The sequence below is a fragment of the Leucopleurus acutus genome (genome assembly GCF_964270905.1).
Source record: "Leucopleurus acutus genome assembly, chromosome: 3".
Classification (NCBI taxonomy): Eukaryota; Metazoa; Chordata; class Mammalia; order Artiodactyla; family Delphinidae; genus Leucopleurus; species Leucopleurus acutus.
In genome coordinates this window covers 147676164-147699433 of record NC_139145.1, presented here as the reverse complement: position 1 = coordinate 147699433, position 23270 = coordinate 147676164, and the positions used below count along the sequence as shown (strand labels likewise).

Here is a 23270-nt window from a genome sequence, read left to right as displayed (position 1 = left end):
ATGCGAGCCAGCCCCATCCGCATCCCGACTGTCAGCAATGACACCGACTGGGACTTCTGCTTCCATCTGTAAGTATCATACTCACTCAGTGGCCTGAAACATTGGGACCTCCACTTAAGGCAAACCTTGGTGAACTTTGCATGCATATTATATAGTAGAGAAGATTAGCTTCTGTGTTGTATGCTAATAATGGTTCTGCTCTAATGTCCATTTGTACCTGTGCAACCTATGCAAGATGGAAAACAAATGTTTTTTCCTAACTTAAGGGAAATTTCAATTTTTTTATAAAGATAGGTTACTTATAGCAAGATTGGTAAAGTCATGGAGAATTAAATATAGAAAAATTAATGAGAAATTGAAATTGTTTCATGAAATAAAGAGACAATAAGTAAATTAATAATTTCACATCATATCAGCTAATACTTATTGAGCAAATACTATGTGCCGGGCACTGTTCTAAGTACTTATGCATATTAACGCAACTAATTCCCCCAAAACTCTGTGAGGGAGGTACTGTGATTACCCCATTTTTTAGGTAAGGAATATGAATTAAAGAGAGGTTAGGCAATTTGCTCGAAGTCACACAGCTAGTAAATGCTATTCAAACTGGGCAGTCTGGCTCCAGAGTCCATTCCTTAACCACTCCTCTATACCAGGGTTTCTCAACCTCGACACTATTGACATTTTGGATCCGATTATTCTTTGTTGTGAGGGCTGTCCTGTGCATTGTAGCACCCCTGGTCTCTACCTATGAGATGTCAGTAGCACTGTCCCAGTTGTGACAAGCCAAGGTATCTCCAGACATTGCCAAATGTCCCCTGAGAGCAGTGTCACCCTTGGTTGAGAACCATTGCTCTATACCAATGCTATCAAGTAGAAATATAACGCAAGCCACAAATGTAATATTAAAATTTTAAGTAGCCATATTAAAAAATAAAAATAAACAGGTAAATTTAATTTTAACACCATATTTATTTATTTCAGTATATCTAAAATATTACATAACGTAATTCATGAAATACTTTTTCTTCAGTTAAGTCTTTGAATTTCGGTGTGTGTTTTACACCTGCAGCAGATCTCAATTCAGACCAGACACATTTCATGTGCTTAATAGCCACATGAGACTAGTAGTTAATGTATTAGTGTAATTCTATACCATCTCATAAAATATCTTAAGGTTAAGGGTTATACAAATATAAAATTGAAGTTAAAAATGTAGAGTTTACAGTAGAGTATCTTGGAAATAATCAGATAATTCATATTTAATTTTACTAGTCAGAATTCACATTTATGCTGGCAACATGTAGAATAAGTTAGAAACCTAGCAGATCTTTCATTTAACTGGCCTAATTATTTTATTCTGACTATCCTTCCAGATATCTAACTGGTCAATATTCTCCAGGCATGTTTTTTACCTTTCATAGCAAAATGTTCAAAGCTAGTTCAGGGCTTGGCAGTCGCAAGTCATTTGTCAAGACCTCAATGTTTCTACTTCCTTTGAGGCCCTGCTGTTGAAGCTTACTCCCTTTGGTCTCAGCTTAATTTCATTCAAGGCTGAAATTTAAATATTTAGGGCTTATAATTTTTTTTTTAAATTATTTATTTAAATTTATTTATTTATTTTTGGCTGCATTGGGTCTTTGTTGCAACGCACGGGCTTCCTCTAGTTGCGGCGAGTGGGGGCTACTCTTGTGGTGTGCTGGCTTCTCGTTGCAGTGGCTTCTCTTGTTGTGGAGCACGGGCTCTAGGCACGTGGGCTTCAGTAATTGTGGCACATGGGCTCAGTAACTGTGGCTCGTGGGCTCTAGAGCGCAGGCTCAGTAGTTGTGGCGCACGGGCTTAGTTGCTCCGCTGCATATGGGATCTTCCCGGACCAGGGCTCGAACCCTTATCCCCTGCATTGGCAGGCAGATTCTTAACCACTGCGCCACCAGGGAAGCCCCTGGGGCTTATAATTTTTAATATCCAAAATTACTAATCTCTTTGGTGACCCCAGTAGATTGAACTTCTGCTTCAGGTGGGTGAAATATGCAGCCTACGCGAAGCCTTCTACTGAGGGACTGAGCTTTCTTTCCGTGAGTTTTCTTGAGTTATGATCTCTTGTCACAGATTTCCTCCACCTTCAGTCTTTTTCAGGTATCCTAAAGGCCTTACACTTTCTTTTTCCATTCATTTGTTAATTATTTAACCAGCCATTATTTGTTTTTACTGTGAGCCAGGTATCAGGGTTTTTTAGAAACAAATGAGACTCAGCCCCAGCCCTGGTGGAGTTAACTGGCTAGGAAGCAAAGAAGACTCCGAAACAAAAGCAGATTTTGAAAATGAGACTGTTGCGTGATTCGCACTATAGTAGAAGTTGGCGAAGACTTTTGCAAGCCCTGTAGAGGGTGTTTCTACTGCTACTCCAGTGCTAGACTTCCAGCAGAGGTGACATTCGAGTTGGAGGAGGAGTACGGAATTCACTAGGCAGAGAACAGGCAGGTTTAGCACCTGTCTTCTGATTACAGTGCTGTGCCAGCCTTCCCTGGCTTTTCCATTGAATTTGCATGTCTTCTGAAAGCACACTTCTGTTTGTGGGCAGAAGGCAGTCCTGCTGGGCCCTGGGCTTGGGCCTGAAGAAACGTTGCTGTCCTGTCCACATAACCTGGTTTGCCCACATGCCTAAATAAACATAGGTTATTTAGAACAGGACTCCGGATGGGTATTAGGATGTCATTTATTCGAACCTGGTGTAAAAGGTTACGCTTGACATTTACTTTCCTTCTAAATTTTCCTCTTTTTGTTTTTCTTACAATGAAAATTCATTACTTATCTAATCAGCGGAAAAGGAAGATAAATTTTGTTTTAAAAACTATACTGTGGTTGAACTTTTAAAAGCTATCTTGAATACAAAGGTGATTCCTTTGGGGGAACTTATTAATAATTAAAATTTCTGTTGTTGCTCTTAATATCTTAGAATTCTATTTCTTCTGGATCACTTTATGATGTCTCTGGTAGAGTTAGGATATGGTTATCTTTTTTGTTATGTAAGATTAACTCTTTGGACTTTTATCTTTATCGTACCAATTACCCATTCATAAGTATGTTCAGCATCATAGTCTGAGATCTGCATGGGGTGTGTGTGTGTGTGTGTGTGTGTGTGTGTGTAAGGGGGTGGGCAGGGGGTGCTGGGGAAGAGGGAGATTTTCAACCCACTCAGCTCTTTCTCAAACACGTTTGTTTTTTTGTTTTGTTTTTTCTAACATAATTGAGAAGGTCATTTCTCTTCTGAATCTGCACTTGACCCAGTGTGGGTTCTCTCCCCTCTCCTTGGTGGGACCACATTCTCTTTAGTTACTATTTATGTTGAAGCTTTTAAGAAATATGAAAGAAGACACATGAAGTTCTGACCTCAAAATGTTAGTTCCTTTACCTTATTTCATTATGTCCATTTTCCCCCCTGGTTTGGATCAGAATTTTAGAACATCAAGGATCTTGGAGATCTTCCAATTCAACATCCTCACGTCATGGAGCTCATAAAATAAGAATATCTAATGTTAAAAGAGCACTTACTAGATAGCAGGCTAAGTGATTTATGAGTATTATCTGATTTAATCCCATAACCTTATCAGGTGGGTATTCATATTGACTTCATTTTACAGTGAAGCAAACCAGTAACTTACTTAGGGTCATGTGGTTGGTAAGCAGCAGGGCTGCGACTCTGCCATAGGTGGGAGGTTCCCTAAATCTGTTTGATTGGAACCACTACATTGCCGTTCTAATTCTTGGCTTTTCAGGTGACGTGAGTTCACCACCTAGCTTTACTCTACAGGTTTATTTTAGAGATCATATTCCTAGCCCCCAGTTGGGAGGGCTCTGTCCTGCAGTGCTGCCTTGTTTGAGATATGCAGGGTTAAACCTGACTCCGTGTCCCTCTCTGGTACCCACAGGTCACAGCAAACCAAGATCCCAGAGCATCAGCAAACAGATGAGTTGTATCCCACTAGTGGGTCTGGAGAGAGCGAACAAGATGCTAAAGCCAAGGAGGAGAAGGCCATAGACCGTATGTCTCTTCCCAAAGAGAAACTGGCCCAGTCCCAGAAGAAAGTAGCTCAGCTGATTAAGGGAAACATGATAATAAAACAAAAAACTCACTGGGTTTTCCATTTAAAAATACGTCCATGACTAGAGAAGTTCTTCCTTAATTGCAGATCGAAGGACATGAAGTAGAGGAAGGTGTTATATTTCTCTGTAAGTGGAAGAAAAGAAAGCAGAGCATAGTCGGTAGCCAGCCCGCCTTCCGGCTCCACACGTGGGTCACTGTGCATACCTCCTTGGAGTGTTTGTGCTCCTAGCTTTAAACTAAAAATTGTTTGCTTCTTCCTGTTGCTGTTTGATTACGTTAATTAAAAAATCATCTTTTGATTTCTCCTGAAAGGTTTCAGAATAATATCTTTTGGGTAACAAGAAGGCCAGGATAGTGAGGCAGGAGGCTGAGAACAAGGGTAGCCAGGCAGAGTCTAGGCTCAGGCCTGGCAAGGATACGGTGAGATGCCTGTGGTTACAGTGGAATCATAAGCAAACCAAAGGACCGGAAGTGGGCGGTAGCAGCAGGGGTCAGAGAGTGTAGGTATCCATTTTCAAGAGCAAAGCAAGGACTTGGGAACTGGGACCTCAGAGCAAGCGTTTAGCAAGAGTGTTCAAAACGCGGGAACCCGAGAAAGCATGTCAGTGACCCTCACGATTAACACACAGGCACCGACCTGCTCCCAGAGCATTATTTATCAACAAAGGAGTTCATATGCTGACTTACTGACTTCCTGGCCATTCCTGGCTAAAGGAAAAAATGATCTTAATGTACATGTGTGAAAAAAAAAAAACAACTCTGCAGATGGCTTAGGAAAGGCTGAGAGGCACTTCAGAGGGAGATGATAGAAGCTGATACTTCCCTAGATGGATGTATTTATAATATAAAGTTACCTCTGTAAAGTACCCAGAAACTTGCAAAGGACCATCATCCTGACCTGGATCCAATAGTATTTCATAAACCCAGGCTAGAGTGATCACTTCTAGAAAGACAAGTACCAACTGCTGTGGGATGCAAGTGTGGACTTTTAAGACTTGACAGCTCCTTGGGACTTGCCTGGTGGCGCAGTGGTTAAGACTCCCAATGCAGGGGGTCCGGGTTTGATCCCTGGTCTGGGAACTAGATCCCACATGCGTGCTGCAACTAAGAGTTCACAAGCCACAACTAAGGAACCCGCCTGCCACAACTAAGACCCAGCACAACCAAATAAATAAATATTAAAAAAAAAAAAAAAGACTTGACAGCTCCTTGACCAGTTTGGTTAATGACAAAGATTTAGATTTAGGAGCTATATCTAGCCCAGCTCAGGGCTCACAGCCCTGAAGGACAGGAATATTGGTGGCAGGAGCAGCAGCCCTGGATTGACCTCTAGAGCCCATACTGGTTGTCTCAGTTTCCCCAGGGCGGGAAGTGTGGGGATGAATGAATACAGAATGTCCAGAGCCAGGACAGAACTCAAGGCTTTGGACTCTCATTCCAGTGATTTTTCATGATGTTATGCTTCTCCCTCAGAATAGAACTTGGTATTTACTGTGCGTTCAGCCCGTGCAGAACTCTCAAAAATTCTGACTGAATGGATGTTTCTAAAACACGAGGGGAAATGTCGCTCTAACACTGTCTGTCGCTCTAACACTGCGTCTGTGTGTTTGAGCTGGGAGGGGTGAAGCATCAGGGTAGGAAGGAGATGGGGTGGGGGGACGGGAATCATGGGGATCGGAAGGGAGCAGTCCTTGGACCACTCTGTCTGTGTGTTACTCTGTAAATGGTTACATGCAGATAACACGTAACAGATTTGGATCACTTTGATGTTGACTCACTTTCCCTACAGTAACCCCATGAGGTAGATGGTATAGATTTCCAGATAGAAAAGGAAGCTGGGACTCAGGGTGATTTGCCCCAAACATCACAGTCAGTAAACAGAGGGTTGAAACTCCAGGCTTTTGAGTCCTTGAAGTGCCGTTTTCACCTCACCGGGAAATGAATGCCTGACTTTGTCAGCGCAGCCAGTCGATGACTGTGTTTGTAGAGTTCCTGACATCTGTGACCTGAAGGTGCAGTTCTCTGATTTCTTAGAGAGCTCTGCCTGTCATTTCTACAGAGCCAGGGGCTCTCTCCCCGCCTCATACTTATCTTTGCCAATCGAGAGATGATTTATTCAGCAAATACTGAATGTGCGCCTCCTCTCTGCATGGAACATACAGCAATGAACATGAGAAATAAACTGTTCTTTTATTTATTTATTAAATTTATTTATTTATTTTTGGCTGTGTTGGGTCTTCATTGCTGTGGCGAGCGGGGGCTACTCTTCCTTGCGGTGTGCAGGCTTCTCATTGCGGTGGCTTCTCTTGTTGTGGAGCACGGGCTCTAGGCACGTGGGCTTCGGTAGTTGTGGCACGTGGGCTCAGTAGTTGTGGCACGCAGGCTCTAGAGCACGGGCTCAGTAGCTGTGGCGCACAGGCTTCGTTGCTCCGTGGCATGTGGGATCTTCCCGGACCAGGGCTCGAACCTGTGTCCCTTGCATTGGTGGGCAGATTCTTAACCACTGCGCCACCAGGGAAGCCCCAGGAATAAACTGTTCTTGAGGAACTTATTTTCTATTTGGGGAGACAGATCATAGACAAACAAAATAATAGTTACTGCAATATCAGAGAGAGTGCCATGAAGAAAAAAATCAAATAAGCAATGGGATAGTAAGTGATGGGGTGAGAGTCTGCTTTAGATAAGGTGGCCAAGGAAGGCCTCTCTGAGGTGAAGGCAATGAAAATGAGAGAAGAGGGTAACGATGTGTGAGAGTGTCCCAAGCTGGGGGGACCACAGGTGTACAAGCCCCAAGTTAGAAATTAGTTTGCTATGTTCAGGAACATCAGATTTGTTTAAAAATCCAGATATGTTTATAATAATAATAAGAAGAAGAAGAATGATAAATAACTAGCTATTTGGTCACCATTGGAGGATGCTAGTGAATGAACTCATTATTTGGAAAGCTGATAAATAAAGAGAATGATTAAATCATGTATCCTGTCCTTCTGATATGAACTGTACTATTGGGTAACTAAGAAGGAGATGAGAGGAGATTTCTTTTTATAAAGTTATTCCACCTAACATATGAAGAGGGAATGATAGAATTGGGATATCAGCGTTTTATAATCTTTTATAGATTAATTCATGTAGTTGTGCTTTTAGCAGAAAGAGACAACCCAAGGTTAGGTGTCTTCTGATGGTAGAACATATGAAGTAGTTTTGCTTAAAAAAAGAAAAGCTAAAGGTAACCAAACTTCTAAATCAACCACCAATATAAAGGCAGAATGGAGACTGGAAGGACATGTTGAGTGACACCATAAAGATTCAACCAAATTTCCATTTTTGGGAAACACTATAAACCAAATAACTCAGTTTCTTCAATAAATAATTTGCAATGAAAAGAATTAGAAATGGAGGTGGAACCCATTGATGAAAAGAGACTCATGAGACTGATCTCAGTGTATGGACAATTAAACTGTAAAAGAAATGTTAGCTTTATGAGGTAATTATTAGGTTTATGAGACTAGGTATTTGATAGTAAGGAATCATTATTAATATTTTGGTGAGATAATGATGTTGTGGTTATATTTCTAAGTCTGTATCTTTTGGAGATACTTATGAAATGATTTAATATCTTTGCTTTGCTTCAAAATCGTAGAGGGAGAGGGTGGATGCTTGAGGAGCATAGGTATGAAACCAGATTGGCTGTGAGCGATGAAGCTGACTCATTCTCCATGCTCTTTTTGTATACTGTTAAAGTTTTTCACAATAAGAGGTTAAAAGAAGTCACTCTGGCTATGATGTAGAAAGTAGACTATGGGGGGCAAGAGTGGAGGCAATTAGGAGGGGCTGTGGTCACCCAGGTCAAAGATGAGGGTGGCTTGGACTAGGTACACTTCTCAGAAATGAGAAGTGTGTAGCTTTAGGACTTAGGAATAGGGTGGAGCCAAGAGGACTTGATGGATTGGCTGTGGGCTGGGAAGGGGGGAGGAGAGAAAAAGTTGACAGTGGACGCAGTCCTGCAATCCAGTGATAAGATACAGGCTGGAGATTCTCCTCCTTTCCACAAAGTGTAATGACTTGTTTGCTCTCTGCAGAATACCCAAGCAAATGAGGAGCTGATTCGCTGTGTCATCCTTTCTCGGATTATTTTTGGGGAAGAACCCTGGAAATGTGCACAGGCTTTGGCCACCCTGGCTTATGGCTACGTGACACTGAGACGTACTCGATTTCCCCGGCTGGGTCTGGGGGATCCAGGCACACTGAGCCCACACAGAACCACAGTCGGGGTGGGGTTGCCCAGGGGAGGGTCCATCCTGTCCCCAAACTCACACCTTGTCAAGAAGCGGGGAAGTCCATGGATGAGGCGGGCAGTGTGACAGGGATCGTAGAGGTAAAGGTAATAATGAGGGAAGGAAAGCAGAGGACAGAAGCCTGGAGGACAAGAGCGTTAGGATTGGGTAGCGGAAGCGGAGCCAGCAAGGAAATAGAATCAGGAGGGGCCAAGTCATGGAGGCCAAGGGCGGAGAAGGGGTTTCAAAAGGAAGTGCAGTGTGGTTTCAGCAGGGTCAGATGGCAGAGAGAGGTCAAATGAGGTGAAGGCCGAAGACAGACCCATGGATTTGTCAGTTGGCAAGTCATTGACACTTGGTTTGGCACCAACAAGTATACTCCTTGGGCCCTGGGAGAGCCCAGATTCAGGGAGACAACTTAGGTAACTATTTTTGAAATTCTGACCTGAGGTGATGGCAGCTTGAACCTGAGAGGAAAGTACCAGAAGCGTTTGCGGGGGATGTTTGTCTGAACCGAGGGCAGGCAGACACGGCCTCCCTTTCTTTAGAGAGATTACTATGGTAGGTCTGTGGAAGGAGGTTGGCCTTCATCTTCTGAAATCAACCCTTTCTATGAATAGCCACAGTAGACTTTGAGTTTTGCTTTTCCAGCTAGATTCCAGACTAACTCAAGACAGGTAAACAGGTTATATTATAAAAGATGGTGGGAGCACCACCCTCTTTTCCCTAATTCACAGTTCTTCCTGCCGCATGAATGGAGAACCACATTTGAGTAGTAGGTTGGAGGGGAAAATGTTTTCCTGTAAAAGAAGGTCTTTTTGTGTGTTTGTTTTTTCTAGATGGGAAAAACAACTTCCTGATTAGCTGAAATGCCCACATAATATAACAGCACTCAGTCTTGAACCCAGACTTTCTGAGGCCTAGCCTAGAGTTTTTCTAGAATAGGTTTTGATTATGGCCGTACCTTGAGAATAGCCTAGGGTCTCTTATTTCAGGTATAGGCCTTACCCAGTTTCTTCACTTTAACTTTTTTGAAGTCTGTGGTCCTTCAAATAAAACAACGAAAGCTTTGAAAAATCACGGACCTTCACGAGGGATGAAGTGCTTGCTGAATTCCACTTAGTTTTGTTGTCATTAATCCTGTAACTGCTGCAAAATGGACAGAATTTATGAGCCAGGCTCCCGTGCGGGCGGGACGCATGCGTCTGTGTGTGCTCGCGCCTCGCTGCACATGCGCATGCTTTCTGGCCGGCAGACCTGCCTGCCTCATTTCCCTGGGAGCCTTTTCCAGCAATGGGGGAAGGGCGTCAAGCCAGAAGGCTGATTTCTCTCGATAAATGGTCTTCCAGTAAGTATTTAATGAGACACTTGTATATGTGAAATTCTTGGACGAGGGCTCTGGGAACTATAAGGGGCAGAAGGCACAGTCGTTGCCTTCAGAGAACTTACAACCTCGTATGGAAGGTGAGCTACCCACGGACAACTGCGATAGAAGGCACCGGAAGGCACCAGAAGGCCATGGGACTGGTTTAAATGCAGGGCTTTGGGGGCGCTGGGTGAAATCATTTCTGACTGAAGGTAGTAAGTGATAGATTCAGGAAGAGGTACCATTCAAGAAGGCCCTTTAACAATGAGTAGGGTTGGGTAGGCAGAAGAAGGGGTGGGCATTTCTGATGAAGAACAAGGCCTGGCAGACGCATGGAGGTGGGAAAGTGCAGCGTGTGTTTAGAAAGTAATCAGCAGCGCTGGCTAGATACAGTAAGGACCACTCAGATGAACCTGGAAAGGAGGGCGCTTTGGGCAGGCTGAGGAATTAGTCATTTATTTGGTAGACAAGGAGGACTATTAGAGATTTTCCAGCAGGGGGATGAATAAATCAAAGTGTGCTTTTGGAAAGGTCAGTCTAGCAATGATAGCTAGAATGGAAGCTATCTCATCCAGCTGTTTACCTCTAGGTGTAAAACCAGGCTGGTGACAGGGGGCACGAGTAAGAAGGTAAGGATTTAAGAGTCTATGAAGGACAGATACCTTTACCTTTTAAGCCAGAAATCCCACTTTTGGGACTCTTTCCTGAATACACACTTAAATGGATGAGATTATTCTTTGCAGCATTGTTGTTTATGATAGTAGAAGATTGGAAACAACCAAGTACACTCATCACTGAAGGACTAATATACTCTATGTGGTATATACAGCCTTAGAAAGGGCTTATCTACCACTAGGGAAAGATCTCCTGGATACATCTTTAGGCAACAGAGAACACACAACGCAGGACCGTGTTTGTAACTTACCTCTTTTCAGTTAAGAAGGAGGGGAGAGAAATGAGAATATGTGCTTATATTCACATCAAGAAACACTGAAGGAAACACAAGAAAGAAACAAAAGTTACCTAGAGGCTGCTTGTGAAAGGGAATAGAATTTGAAGTGAGACCTCTCAACCTTTACCTTTTCATATAATTTTAACTTTTGAACCATGGGAATGTATTACCTATTCAAAAATGATAGTTACAAAAGGGCTGTGAAGGAAGAATTGGCAGGACATGGCATTGGATTTGGGGTTGAGGAAAAGTGAGGCCCCAAGATGACCATGAAGTTTCAGGCCCCTCAAGATGCCATCATCAGAGATAAGCCGGTCAGGAAAGGAAGCGAAGTGGGAGAGGAATGGCGGGTTTGGTTTTTGATATATTGATTTTGAATTACAACGGAGAAATCCACAAGTATATTTTTACTAGGTGCTGGAAAGTTGGGACCAGAACTGGGGAGGAGAGAAGGGGAACCGTAAGCATGGAAGAATATTTGAGACCAGAACTAGGGAGGGGAAATGGAAAATTATAAGCATGAAGGCCGAGGTTGACGTTATAGGAGTTGATAAAACTTCTGAGAGGAGAGAGAAGAAAAGGAAGAAATGGAAAGACAGACCCTTGGAGAATGGACATATTAATGGAAGGGAACAGAGGACCCTGGTAGAGTGAGCAAAGAGTCCAATAGAGAAGGTTTATCAAGGAGAGCTGAGTTAGAGCAGTGCCTTGGGAGCCAAGAGGAGAAGCCAAGCAGCCTAGGTGTCTGATGCTGCCATGAGATGGGGATACAAGAAACTGCGACTGCACTTCCTCAGTAAGAGGCCCTTGGGGACCTCACGAGAACCATTTCTGCAGAAGGGTTGGAGCAGACGCCAGATCCCAGGGATGAGGGGAAGGCATGGGCCGGTAGCCTAGGCTACGTATGCCACGTCCTGCATAGTGAAGGGGATGAGGGGAAACAGGAGGGTAGCTAGGGAAGGCAGAAAGGTCATTTGAAGCTAATTTTATAAGAGGAGGCGACCTGGGAACATTTTAGGCAGTGAAGAAGGAGCCAGATAGAGAGTTTGAAGGGTTTAAAAAATGGAGCAATCGATGCAGCGGGGTTCAGGAGTCAATAACAAAAAAACGCGAGGCCTTTGCGAAGCAGAGAGTGTAAAAGACTGATGGTTGGTGAAACAGGTAAGGGACGCTAGAAGTGGAACTCTGTCACCAGCTGACCTGGCGAGAACCCTCCCGAGCCTAGGGCTTCAGCGGTTGAGAAAAGGGCAGGTGGAGGTGGCTGGTCACCTTGTGACCACTGTTTCCACGTGTTCAGGAAGGAGAAGACAGTAACATGGGCAAGCAGTTTCCTGGTGTTTTGCCTATTATTAATGAAGCAATGAATTAATTTGTTAGCCTGTTATTACTGGGAACCTTCCAGGTATCTGGGGCTGTAAGTGTTGCAGAAATCTCGAAAAAGATGCATAAGTCATGAACCCTACCTTCTCTGTCTAGTTGGTAAAAAAGCTGGTACAGGAACAACAGGGAATGATAAAGAGCAGTTGGTCTGACCTGCAGGAAGCCTGGTACCCATCTGAAGTGAGTGTGCGTTTGAGAAGGAGCCTTTTATAGAGATTCTGTAAGCAGCTTTATGAAGAATGTCCAGAGTACATAAGGACAAGTATAATCAATTGCTTAAGGGGAATGGACCCTGGTAGTAATGATGATGATAACAGGTAATATTTATTTAAGCTCATTTCATTCCTGTGTCAGGCACTATTTAATCCTTTTTCATAAATTAATTAAGTTAACCCTTACAACAACCGTATGAGGTGGGAGGTATTTTCATTGCCATCTTATAGGTGAATAAACTGAAGTACAGATAGATTAAGTAACTCATTCAAGTAGTAAGTGGCTGAGCCAGCTTCTGTACCTGGAAGTCTGGCCCTAAGACCCTGCTGTCTTAATCACTGTACCACGAGAACTTCTTAAATATAGGTGATGGTCGAAGGTGACAGCAGCAGCCTCCAAAGACTGAGTAGCTCCGAGAAGATTCTCTGTGGCCTGAGTCAGAGTAACAGAAATCAGTGGTGGAATCTTACCCCAGACTAAAGCAAAATGATCGATACATTTGGTGGACAATCTCTGGACTGCTTTTCCAGTTCATTAATATGCCCTTGTGATTTCTGAATCTCAGGCTCCAGAAGCAGGTCTTGCTGCCACCCTGATTTTTACTTCTATAGTTGCTGCCCTGTTGGTGCAGGGAGAAGGCTGGTGTCCCTGGCTGGGGAGGGCAAGTAAAGGAAAATGACGTGGTCTTGGAACAGACATCGGATTCAGGGAGGTGGGACTTGGAGTTAGGGAAGAAGGTCACCAATCTGTGAGCATCCTCTAGAGAGAGAGGAAATGAGTCTTACACAGACACATATATGCAGAGCATTATTTTTACATAAAAGAGGGTGTTCTTGCAATTAGTAAAAAGCAAATGCATTTCAGAATATTAGATTCTGACTCTTCATACTTTGTCATCCTGAATTTTCTCATGTAGGAAATGCTATAAAAATATTATCACAGATTTTTTTTAATGAAAAAGGAGCTTTTTCATACTTGAAAACTTTAGAAAGCATTCGTCTAGAGCAGTGGTCTCTAAACTCTTGAGAATTAGCTCTCTTTTCACAAAAAATGTTTTGGGCACTCTCCATAAATATGTATTTATTATAAACTGTGTACAATAGTATTAAATATTATGTAATATTATATTCATAAAAATAGAAAACAAAAACGATTGTTTTTAAAAGCAGAGAAATTTTTTTCCCCACATCCTTATGTCATCTTGCATACCCATAGGGGTACACGCACTCCACTTTGGAGACCAGAGTGGATTCTGGGAAGAGCAAAGGAGTCATTTTTTTCTTTAGGGATGATTTTAAAGTTGAATGAGCTGTTTTAAATCGAGATCCTAGTTCAGTTTACTTTAGTCCATTGGTTACCAGCTCAGCTTTTTCATTAGAAGGACCACAGTGCAGGGCATGGTGAGGGGGAGACAATCAATTAGCTGCTGAGTTGAGAGGAAACGGGTTCCTCTTGGGGATTCACAGCCAGCACTGGACCCCTAGGGCTGGGGTGTGGATCTGAGGGGGCAGCCTTGCAAAGCCTCAGAACAACTTTAGGATTTGTTTTCTGTTTAGGAGCCCAGAAGCAATGTTGTGCTGATTTGGGGGTGGTTTTCAATAGCTCATCCAGTTTCACTTTTCTCCCTCCTGTGGACCCAGGGAAGCGTCTAAACGTGGTTCCTGCACTCCTTATTGACACGCTCCCAAGGGCCCAAATGGTTGTGGAAAGTAATCTATTTGATAAAAAGACTCTCGGTTTCCTACTTTGGTGTCTTGGCCTGATTCCCTGGCAGAGTTTTCTGTTGCTGCTGCCTTCTCAAGACCTATGAAGACTCCTATTACCTAGCAGATCAAGTCCAGCTTCCTCAACTTGGCACCCAAGGCTCCATTTTCTCCATCCAATTCATACGTTATGTGTCTTTCAACTTAAACCTCCCTTCAGGCAGACTGGTCTTCTTACAGCCTTCCCTAATACTACAGTACCCCCCGACCCCACCCCACCGGTGCACGTGTGCACGAGTGTGCTCGTGCGTGCGCACACACACACACACACACACACACACACACACACGCTTATTCTGTCTTTATGGCCTCAGGCTGTTTACTCCAAGTGGAAACTCGTTCTCGTTCTTCTCCATCAGCCAAAACCCTACCTACTCTTCAGAAAGGAGATGAGTCCCACTTCCTGTATAAAGGCTTTACTAACTCACTGTTTCTCCAAATGTGGTCCACAGACAGCCTACATCAGTATCACCTAAGATAGTTGTTATAAATCTGAGCCCTTGGTTCTCACCTTAGAACTTGTGAACCATAACTATGGGAGGCCCAGGAATCTGCATTTTAACAGGGTGCTTATGGCGCTCCATGCAAGTTGAGGACCACTGTCATCTGGTAACTTGAGATGCAGCCCTCTCTTTCACCACAGAGTCCAGTTTTCTTTTCAGTTGAGACCTACAGAACAGGCATCTCCGAGTGTTCTACAAAGACTTCTCAGCTTCTGGGTCACTTTTAGGACTCTTCCAGAGAAACTGTGTTCCCATTGCTGCAATTCACTAAGGACCTGCACATCTGGAACATATGAGGGCTGCAGGCGTCAAATGCAAGTCCTTTCAAATTATCTCTGTTGCCACTGACTGCACCCATACTGTGAAAGCGGACTCCAAGGGCCAAACGGAGAGCAAACTGAGGGCTGAGGTGTGAGCGGAGCATCAGAGGTACAGTGGGCCTCCCCACAGTGGCAGGGGTGAATATGTTTTTCAGACCCTGGGGGCTGCCAAGAGGAGAGCTGAAGCAGCCATGGCAGTCCTCAGTAGGGTGGAGGAGAAGCCCTATGTGTTCTCTGCTGGCTTTTCTTTTTTCTCCAGAGTTTCCCTTTCCCATCAGGGATCACTAGACATGAGCTAGGCTAGAAGATGAGGAGATAGTTCTGTAAACTGAATACTCCTAAGTCTCCCTCTGTTAACTGGATTAATAGTTCAAGTAAGTGCCCGGAATACCAGCTTCATCTTGGATTGAAAAAAATCCCCAGATGGAAGTAATTGTATTCGTAAGCCCTTTGACTTTATAGAATGCCTTTTCCAGAAAGCTCGAATGAAGCATAGCAGTCTGTGGCATAACCTAGTTCATTCCTGGACTATCTCCATGTGTTTGGTAAAAGGGCAGCTTCTATAATTTTGTTGTCGTTTTGCATTTGGAGGATGGAGAAGCGTTGTGGATTGAAAAGGTCACATGGCATTAGCAGTGGATTGGGAATGTGATACTCAGCTTCCACTCCTGACTCCATCAGTGATTTCCAAACCGAGTCCGTAGACGAATGCCAGGATGGCTGCATAAGAAGCATTTGTGGAGTTAATTCAACATATAGAGTCTTGGACACTATTCCTCTAGAGATTCCAACTCAGTACGTCTGGGGTGAGGGGCAGGATGGGGGGAGCTAGGAACCTGTATTCTTCACAAGCATTCCAGATGATTCTACTGCACTGCCAATCTGGGGAACCAATACTAAAGGCCAGATGACAACCACAATGCCCTCCTTCCCCCTCCCAGGAATGTCTTTGACTGAAAAACCTTTTTAATGTTTCTCATCTTGCCATCCACCCTCAAACTTCCCCAGGTCTCCCAGCTCAGGCCAAGAAACATGCCGAGTCTGCCAAGAACACACTGCTGACCTGGAAGGGAAACACGACCTCAGACAAGGAGAGAAAGGAAATCCTGGAAACTCTGGTCATGCTCTACTACACTCTGGGGGTGGCCTGGCTCCTACAGAGTTGATATCCTTCCCTTCCCAGCGGGGTCTGGAGATCAGGGCCAGGGGCCACGCATGCCACATGGGTCGTCTCGCACAGGGTAAGAGGTGAAACCGAGGCCTCGTAGCTCCATTCTGGCATCCAGGTCTTCCACAAGCCTCTGCTGTCCATCTAGAAAGTACGAATGTTCCTCCTGTGTCTAGTCATATGAGCTCTGAGTTAAGCCATGGGAGGGTTGTCACTGGGGACACATCCCCTGGCCAGCTGAAAGCTTTTGGAGCCTGTCCCACTCCTCAGAGCACTCAAGACAGTGTTAGCAATGAGGATGCAGGTGATAGCGGTGGTGGCCATGTAGGAAGACAGAAAATGAATGGTAATTTAAAGCACTGTTTGTCAAAGTAGGCTGCACGTTGCAATCCCCTGGGGGAGCTTTCAGAATTATTGCTATTTGGGTCCCACTGCAGAGAGTCTGATTTAGTAGGTCTGGGGTGCATCTGTTCATTGAGATTTTTAAAATCCCCAGGTGATTGTAACATACAGCCCAAAACCTCTGATTTAATGTACACATGATCATTTTAGTTTTTCTGAAATGCCGTTGAGAACACTGCGCACGAAACCAGAGGCCAAGCAAAATAGACAAAAGAAAGAGCTCTCCATATTTCCAGAGGGGAGCTGTTATAATGCCTCTCCTCAAAAAGCTGGTGATTTTGACAGCTCCTTTTGGTACCATCTCCACTTGAAAACTGTTCAGGGTCTTTCATGTTCATGAATAATCATAAGCCCTCTCTGAGCCCATGTGTCCCCAGTCTCTCCTCTCTACACATCCCCCTCTCTACTTTTTTGGTTCTGATGCTCAGCTTGCAAAATCTGATATGTTTCCTTCCTCTCTTATGCCCTCAGTAGAGGGCTATTGAAAATGTGGGATAGAAGGATATTTGGGAATTAAGGGGATTTTCTTTCCTGCTATTTGCCTCTCGCCCAAAACCTGCTTTGCTTGGACTTTCTAAATGACCCAGAAAGTCCCTTTCAGCAGATTTAGTTCCTCTCTTTTACAGAAACCCACTTGGTAAAAATGAATAATTGTTGTCATGCAGTAGATGCCGCTAAGGAAATCCAGCGTAATTTACGGTTTCCGTTCACTCCAAATGCTCACCACCCATCCTAGCCCTGGACTGCAGCAATACCACAGGACACCCAGGGCCCTGTTCCTTTTCTGAAGAACGCTCCCTTCTTGACAGCATATATAGATGGAAAATAGAGAACATAGGGAAGGGTGCATTTTCAAATACTGCTTCGTTTTCCCAAGGGCCCCTTTTGTTTGCTTACCCACTGCTGCCCCTAATCAGTGTGGGGGGTTTGTGTCCCTGGCATTCTCCTTGACTGTTTCACTGGCAGAGAGGCTTATTTCAACCTGCAGAAGTCAGAGAGAAACATGGAGGAGCTGAAAAAATCATATAAGGGAGGTGCTTCTGGATTACAGGTCTCAGAGAAAGACCTAACAATTGCTTTGGGCAGGTAAGATCTGGGCTTAGACAAGCTTGGACTTTTATGGCTAAGGCCTGGAATTACATGATTGTCTTGTACTCTCTATATAAAGGGAGAAAAATATTCAGAGCCAAAGACCCAGAGACTCAAACGATAAGTAAAAGAGGCTCGTATTTGCCAAACGCATACACCATGGTCTAAGCTTCGTGTGCTCTGTCCCATTTAATCCTCACAGCCACCACTGAGGTAGTTAGTGCAATAATTATGTCATTAGAGAGAGGGCAAAGAAACCGAGCTGAGGTTAAACAAACTATTCAAGGTGAAGCTTTTTTTTTTAATATATAAATTTTATTTATTTATTTTTGGCTGCGTTGGGTCTTCATTGCTGCGCGTGGGCTTTCTCTAGTTGCGGCGAGCGGGGGCTATGCTTCGTTGCGGTGCACGGGCTTCTCATTGCGGTGGCTTCTCTTGTTGTGGAGCACGGGCTCTAGGCGCGCGGGCTTCAGTAGTTGTGGCACGTGGGCTCAGTAGTTGTGCCTCGTGGGCTCTAGAGCGCAGGCTTAGTAGTTGTGGTGCATGGGCTTAGTTGCTCTGCGGCATGTGGGATCTTCCCGGACCAGGGATCGAACCCGTGTCCCCTGCATTGGCAGGCAGATTCTTAACCACTGCGCCACCGGGGAAGCCCCAAGGTGATAAGCTTTAAGTGTTGGATCTGAACTTGATCTGAACTTACAGACTGTTAGCCCTTCCTTGTGCCGCCTCTCATACTTACTGTAAAATTCCTTTTTTTTCTGAATTGCCACCTACTTTTGTCATCAAGTTTAAAAGATGAGGAAGGAACAGTTAATGAAGACAGTTTATTGGAGGTCCATGAGTTAAGCATAGCATGTGCATTTTAAGGGAAAGTTGTGTTCCATATGGAAACAAAGTTCATGAAATTTGTTCAAGCCAGAATGAGACTTAACTGTTTCACAGTTGAGTTAGGGATCCTCTGAGAATCAGAATATTTAGATACGAGAGTGGGCCCATCAGATTATCAGAAGAAAAAAAAGGAATAATAAAAGGTTTACTATCCCCTAGAGTTTTCAAATATCTTCACATACTTAAAAGCAATCTGTTTCCAAAACTGTAAGCACTTGGCATGGTAGGGTAGGTGATGGAATGGTAAGGAAATGACATGAGTCATGCCTGCCTCCTCTAAAAAGCCATGAATCTAGAAGTCAAATGGGAAATGGCAGGGAGATGTCCGAACGTCCAGAGTTAAATATGGAATTAAGTCCATAGGCCCATAAATTAGAGTCTAGTGAATGTCTACTGCTGTCACACGGGGCGGTGACTAAGGTTTTTGTGCTTATGTGAAAGATAGCCTTGTTCCTCTTTCAGAATAAATTTGAGTGCATATTTCATTCGTCCATTCCACACTGTTGACCTGTTTTGTACATGCACTGTTCTAAGTGTTGGAACGTTTACTAAAGTATAACTACATCCTAGACACTGTCCTAAGTGCTTTACATCATTTATTTCACTCAGTCTTATACCACAAGCATATGAGGTAGGTATTTTTCTGTTTAATTTACAGATAAGAAAATTAAGGCATGGAAAAATTAAGTAGTTCAGGGTGACAGAACTAATAGGTAGGAGAGCCAGCACTGGGTCGTCTGAATCCCTAGCTCACCTTCTATGACACACTGAGTTATGTCTGATACCCACCAAATATCTAGGAAGGGCAAATCCTTTTTCCCATTTGAAGGGTGGGGAATATGAGGCCAGATTGCTCAGGCAGGTCAGACAACTTGGCTGATTATCCCCCTACAAGCTCTTGATGAAAGGCATTATCATTCTATAACTTGTGCTCTTATGGTCAAGGGAAAGAGTGGTCTGATTGACAAAAAAAAAATTTCTGTGTGTGTGAAGAATTATCAGATAACGTGCCTTATATATTCTTTTGACTGAAAATTCTCATCTTCAGGGGAGGGAGAAACCTTCCAGCTTCAAATAAATTGTAACTATTGCAGAATGCCTTATATAAAATAATTTTATACACACACTTATATTTTTAATTCAACTTGGGAATACAAAGATGGGGGCATGGGGTAAGGGAGAAGAAATATTGATTGTGTATCTACTATATGTTAGGCAATTTTACATATTATTTTAAATCTAATCTTCATAACAACCTTGTAATTTAGGTATTCTTAACCTTCTTTTATTTGGAAGGAAATAAAGACTCCTGGAGTTTGCCCATAAAGCTAATAACTGAGAAGCAGCTTTGAACCACTCATGTTCTTCTCTTTGTGTCTTGCTAACTCTAGAAAGAGAAACCTAAATGAATGCTATTTTATTATCATTAAAAAATTATATTCCCCATTTGTTTTGGAAATTTGAAAGAACAGACATACATGAAGAAAATAAAAGTCAATTGTAATGTCATCACCCAGACATAACTGCTATGAACATTTCAGTTATTTCTCTCTCTCTTTCTATATATATATATATATATATATATATATTTAAATATAAATATATGTGTATATACACACATATATAAACACACAAATATATACATGTCAGGATTATATGTGTATATTTAACATCTTTATTGGAGTATAATTGCCTTACAATGGTGTGTTAGTTTCTGCTTGACAACAAACTGAATCACCTATACATATACATATATCCCCATATCTCCTCCCTCTTGTGTCTGCCTCGCACCCTCCCTATCGCACCCCTCTAGGTGGTCACAAAACACCGAGCTGATCTCCCTGTGCCATGTGGCTGCTTCCCACCAGCTATCCATTTTTACATTTGGTAGTATATATAAGTCCATGCCACTCTCACTTCGTTCCAGCTTACCCGTCCCCCTCCCTGTATCCTCAAGTCCATTCTCTATGTCTGTGTCTTTATTCCTGTCCTGCTCCTAGGTCCTTCAGAACAATTTTTTTTGATTCCATATGTATGTGTTAGCATACATTATTTATTTTTCTCTTTCTGACTGACTTCACTCTGTATGACAGACTCTAGGTCCATCCACCTCAATACAAATAACTCAATTTCATTTCTTTTTATGGCTGAGTAATATTCCATTGTATACATGTGCCACATCTTCTTTATGCATTCATCTGTTGATGGACACTTAGATTGCTTCCATGTCCTGGCTATTGTAAATAGAGCTGCAATGAACACTGTGGTACATGACTCTCTTTTTTTGGAAATTTTTATTTTTATTTTATTTTTTTATACAGCAGGCTCTTATTAGTTATCCACTGTATACATGTTAGTGTATATATGTCCATCCCAATCTCCCAATTCATCACACCACCACCACCACCACCCTGCCACTTTCCCCCTTGATGTCCATACATTTGCTCTCTACATCTGTGTCTCAATTTCTGCCCTGCAAACCAATTTATCTGTATCATTGTTCTAGGTTCCATATATATGCGTTAATATACGATATTTGTTTTTCTCTTTCTGGCTTACTTCACTCTGTATGACAGTCTCGAGATCCATCCACGTTTCTACAAATGACCCAATTTCGTTCCTTTTTATGGCTGAGTAATATTCCATTGTGTATGTGTACCACATCTTCTTTATCCATTTGTCTGTCGATGGACATTTAGGTTGCTTCCATGTCCTAGCAATTGTAAATAGTGCTGCAATGAACATTGGGGTGCATGTGTCTTTTTGAATTATGGTTTTCTCTGGGTATATGCCCAGTAGTGGGATTGCTGTGTCATATGGTAATTCTATTTTTAGTTTTTTAAGGAACCTCCATACTGTTCTCCATAGTGGCTGTGTCAAATTTGCATTCCCACCAACAGTGCAAGAGGGTTCCCGTTTCTCCACACCCTCTCCAGCATTTGTTGTTTGTAGATTTTCTAATGATGCCCATTCTGACTGGTGTGAGGTGATACCTCACTGTAGTTTTGATTTGCATTTCTCTAATACTTACTGATGTTGAGCAGCTTTTCATGTGCTTCCTGGCCATCTGTATGTCTTCTTTAGAGAAATGTCTGTTTAGGTCTTCTGCCCATTTTTGGATTGGGTTGTTTGTTTTTTTTAATATTGAGCTGCATGAGCTGTTTATATATTTTGGAGATTAATCCTCTGTCCGTTGATTCATTTGCAAATATTTTCTCCCATTCTGAGGCTTGTCTTTTGTCTTGTTTGTAGTTTCCTTTGCTTTGCAAAAGCTTTTAAGTTTCATTAGGTCCCATTTGTTTATTTTTGTTTTTACTTCCATTACTCTAGGAGGTGGATCAAAAAAGATCTTCCTGTGATTTATGTCAAAGAGTGTCCTTCCTATGTTTTCCTCTAAGAGTTTTATAGTGACCTGTCTTACATTTAGGTCTCGAATCCATTTTGAGTTTATTTTTGTGTATGGTATTAGGGATTGTTCTAATTTCATTCTTTTACATGTAGCTGTCCAGTTTTTCCAGCATCACTTATTGAAGAGACTCTCTTTTCTCCATTGTATATCCTTGCCTCCTTTGTCATACATTAGTTGAACATAGGTGTGTGTGTTTATCTCTGGGCTTTCTATCCTGTTCCATTGATCTATCCTGTTCCACTGTTTTTGTGCCAGTACCATATTGTCTTGATTACTGTAGCTTTGTAGTATAGTCTGAAGTCAGGGAGTCTTATTCCTCCAGCTCTGTTTTTCTTTCTTATGACTGCTTTGGCTATTTGAGGTCTTTTGTGTTTCCATACAAATTGTGAAATTTTTTGTTCTAGTTCTGTGAAAAATGCCATTGATAGTTTGATAGGGATTGCATTGAATCTGGAGATTGCTTTGGGTAATATAGACAGTTTCACAATGTTGATTCTTCCAATCCAAGAACATGGTATATCTCTCCATCTGTTTGTATCATCTTTAATTTCTATCGTCAGTGTCTTATAGTTTTCTGCATACAGGTCTTCTGTCTCCTTAGGTAGGTTTATTCCTAGGTATTTTATTCTTTTTGTTGCAATGGTAAATGGGAGTGTTTCCTTAATTTCTCTTTCAGATTTGTCATCATTAGTGTATAGGAATGCAAGAGATTTCTGTGCATTAATTTTGTATCCTGCAACTTTACCAAATTCATTGATTAGCTCTAGTAGTTTTCTGGTAGCATCTTTAGGATTCTCTATGTATGGTGTCATGTCATCTGCAAACAGTGACAGCTTTACTTCTTCTTTTCCAATTTGGATTCCTTTCATTTATCTTCTCTGATTGGTGTGGCTAAAACTTCCAAAACTATGTTGAATAGAGTGGTGAGAACGGACAGCCTTGTTTTGTTCCTGATCTTAGAGGAAATGGTTTCAGCTTTTCAACATAGAGAATGATGTTGGCTCTGAGTTTCTCATATATGGCCTTTATCATGTTGAGGGACGTTCCCTCTATGCCTACTTTCTGGAGGGTTTTTATCATAAATGGGTGTTGAATTTTGTCAAAAGCTTTTTCTGCATCTAATGAGATGGTCATATGATTTTTCTCCTTCAGTTTGTTAATATGGTTTATCACATTGATTGATTTGCATATATTGAAGAGTCCTTGCATTCCTGGGATAAACCCCACTTGATCATGTCGTATGATCCTTTTAATGTGCTGTTGGATTCTGTTTGCTAGTATTTTGTTGAGGATTTTCGCATCTATGTTCGTCAGTGATATTGGCCTGTAGTTTTCTTTCTTTGTGACATCTTTGTCTGGTTTTGGTATCAGGGTGATGGTGGCCTTGTAGAATGAGTTTGGGAGTGTTCTTCCCTCTGCTATAATTTGGAAGAGTTTT

At 42.5% G+C, this 23270-nt stretch overlaps 1 protein-coding gene across 1 annotated transcript in view; it reads left to right on the top strand.

The window, feature by feature from the left end:
• TTC23L (tetratricopeptide repeat domain 23 like) overlaps positions 1–23270 on the top strand; it is a gene marked incomplete at both ends in the record, with an annotated part of 47158 nt that continues 23888 nt past the window's right edge. Inside the window, 5 exons of the mRNA XM_082835066.1 lie at positions 1–68; positions 3930–4113; positions 8185–8308; positions 15885–16037; positions 17364–17532. Coding sequence (XP_082691192.1) covers positions 1–68; positions 3930–4113; positions 8185–8308; positions 15885–16037; positions 17364–17532 — 698 coding nt within the window. The remainder of the gene's footprint in view (positions 69–3929; positions 4114–8184; positions 8309–15884; positions 16038–17363; positions 17533–23270) is intronic.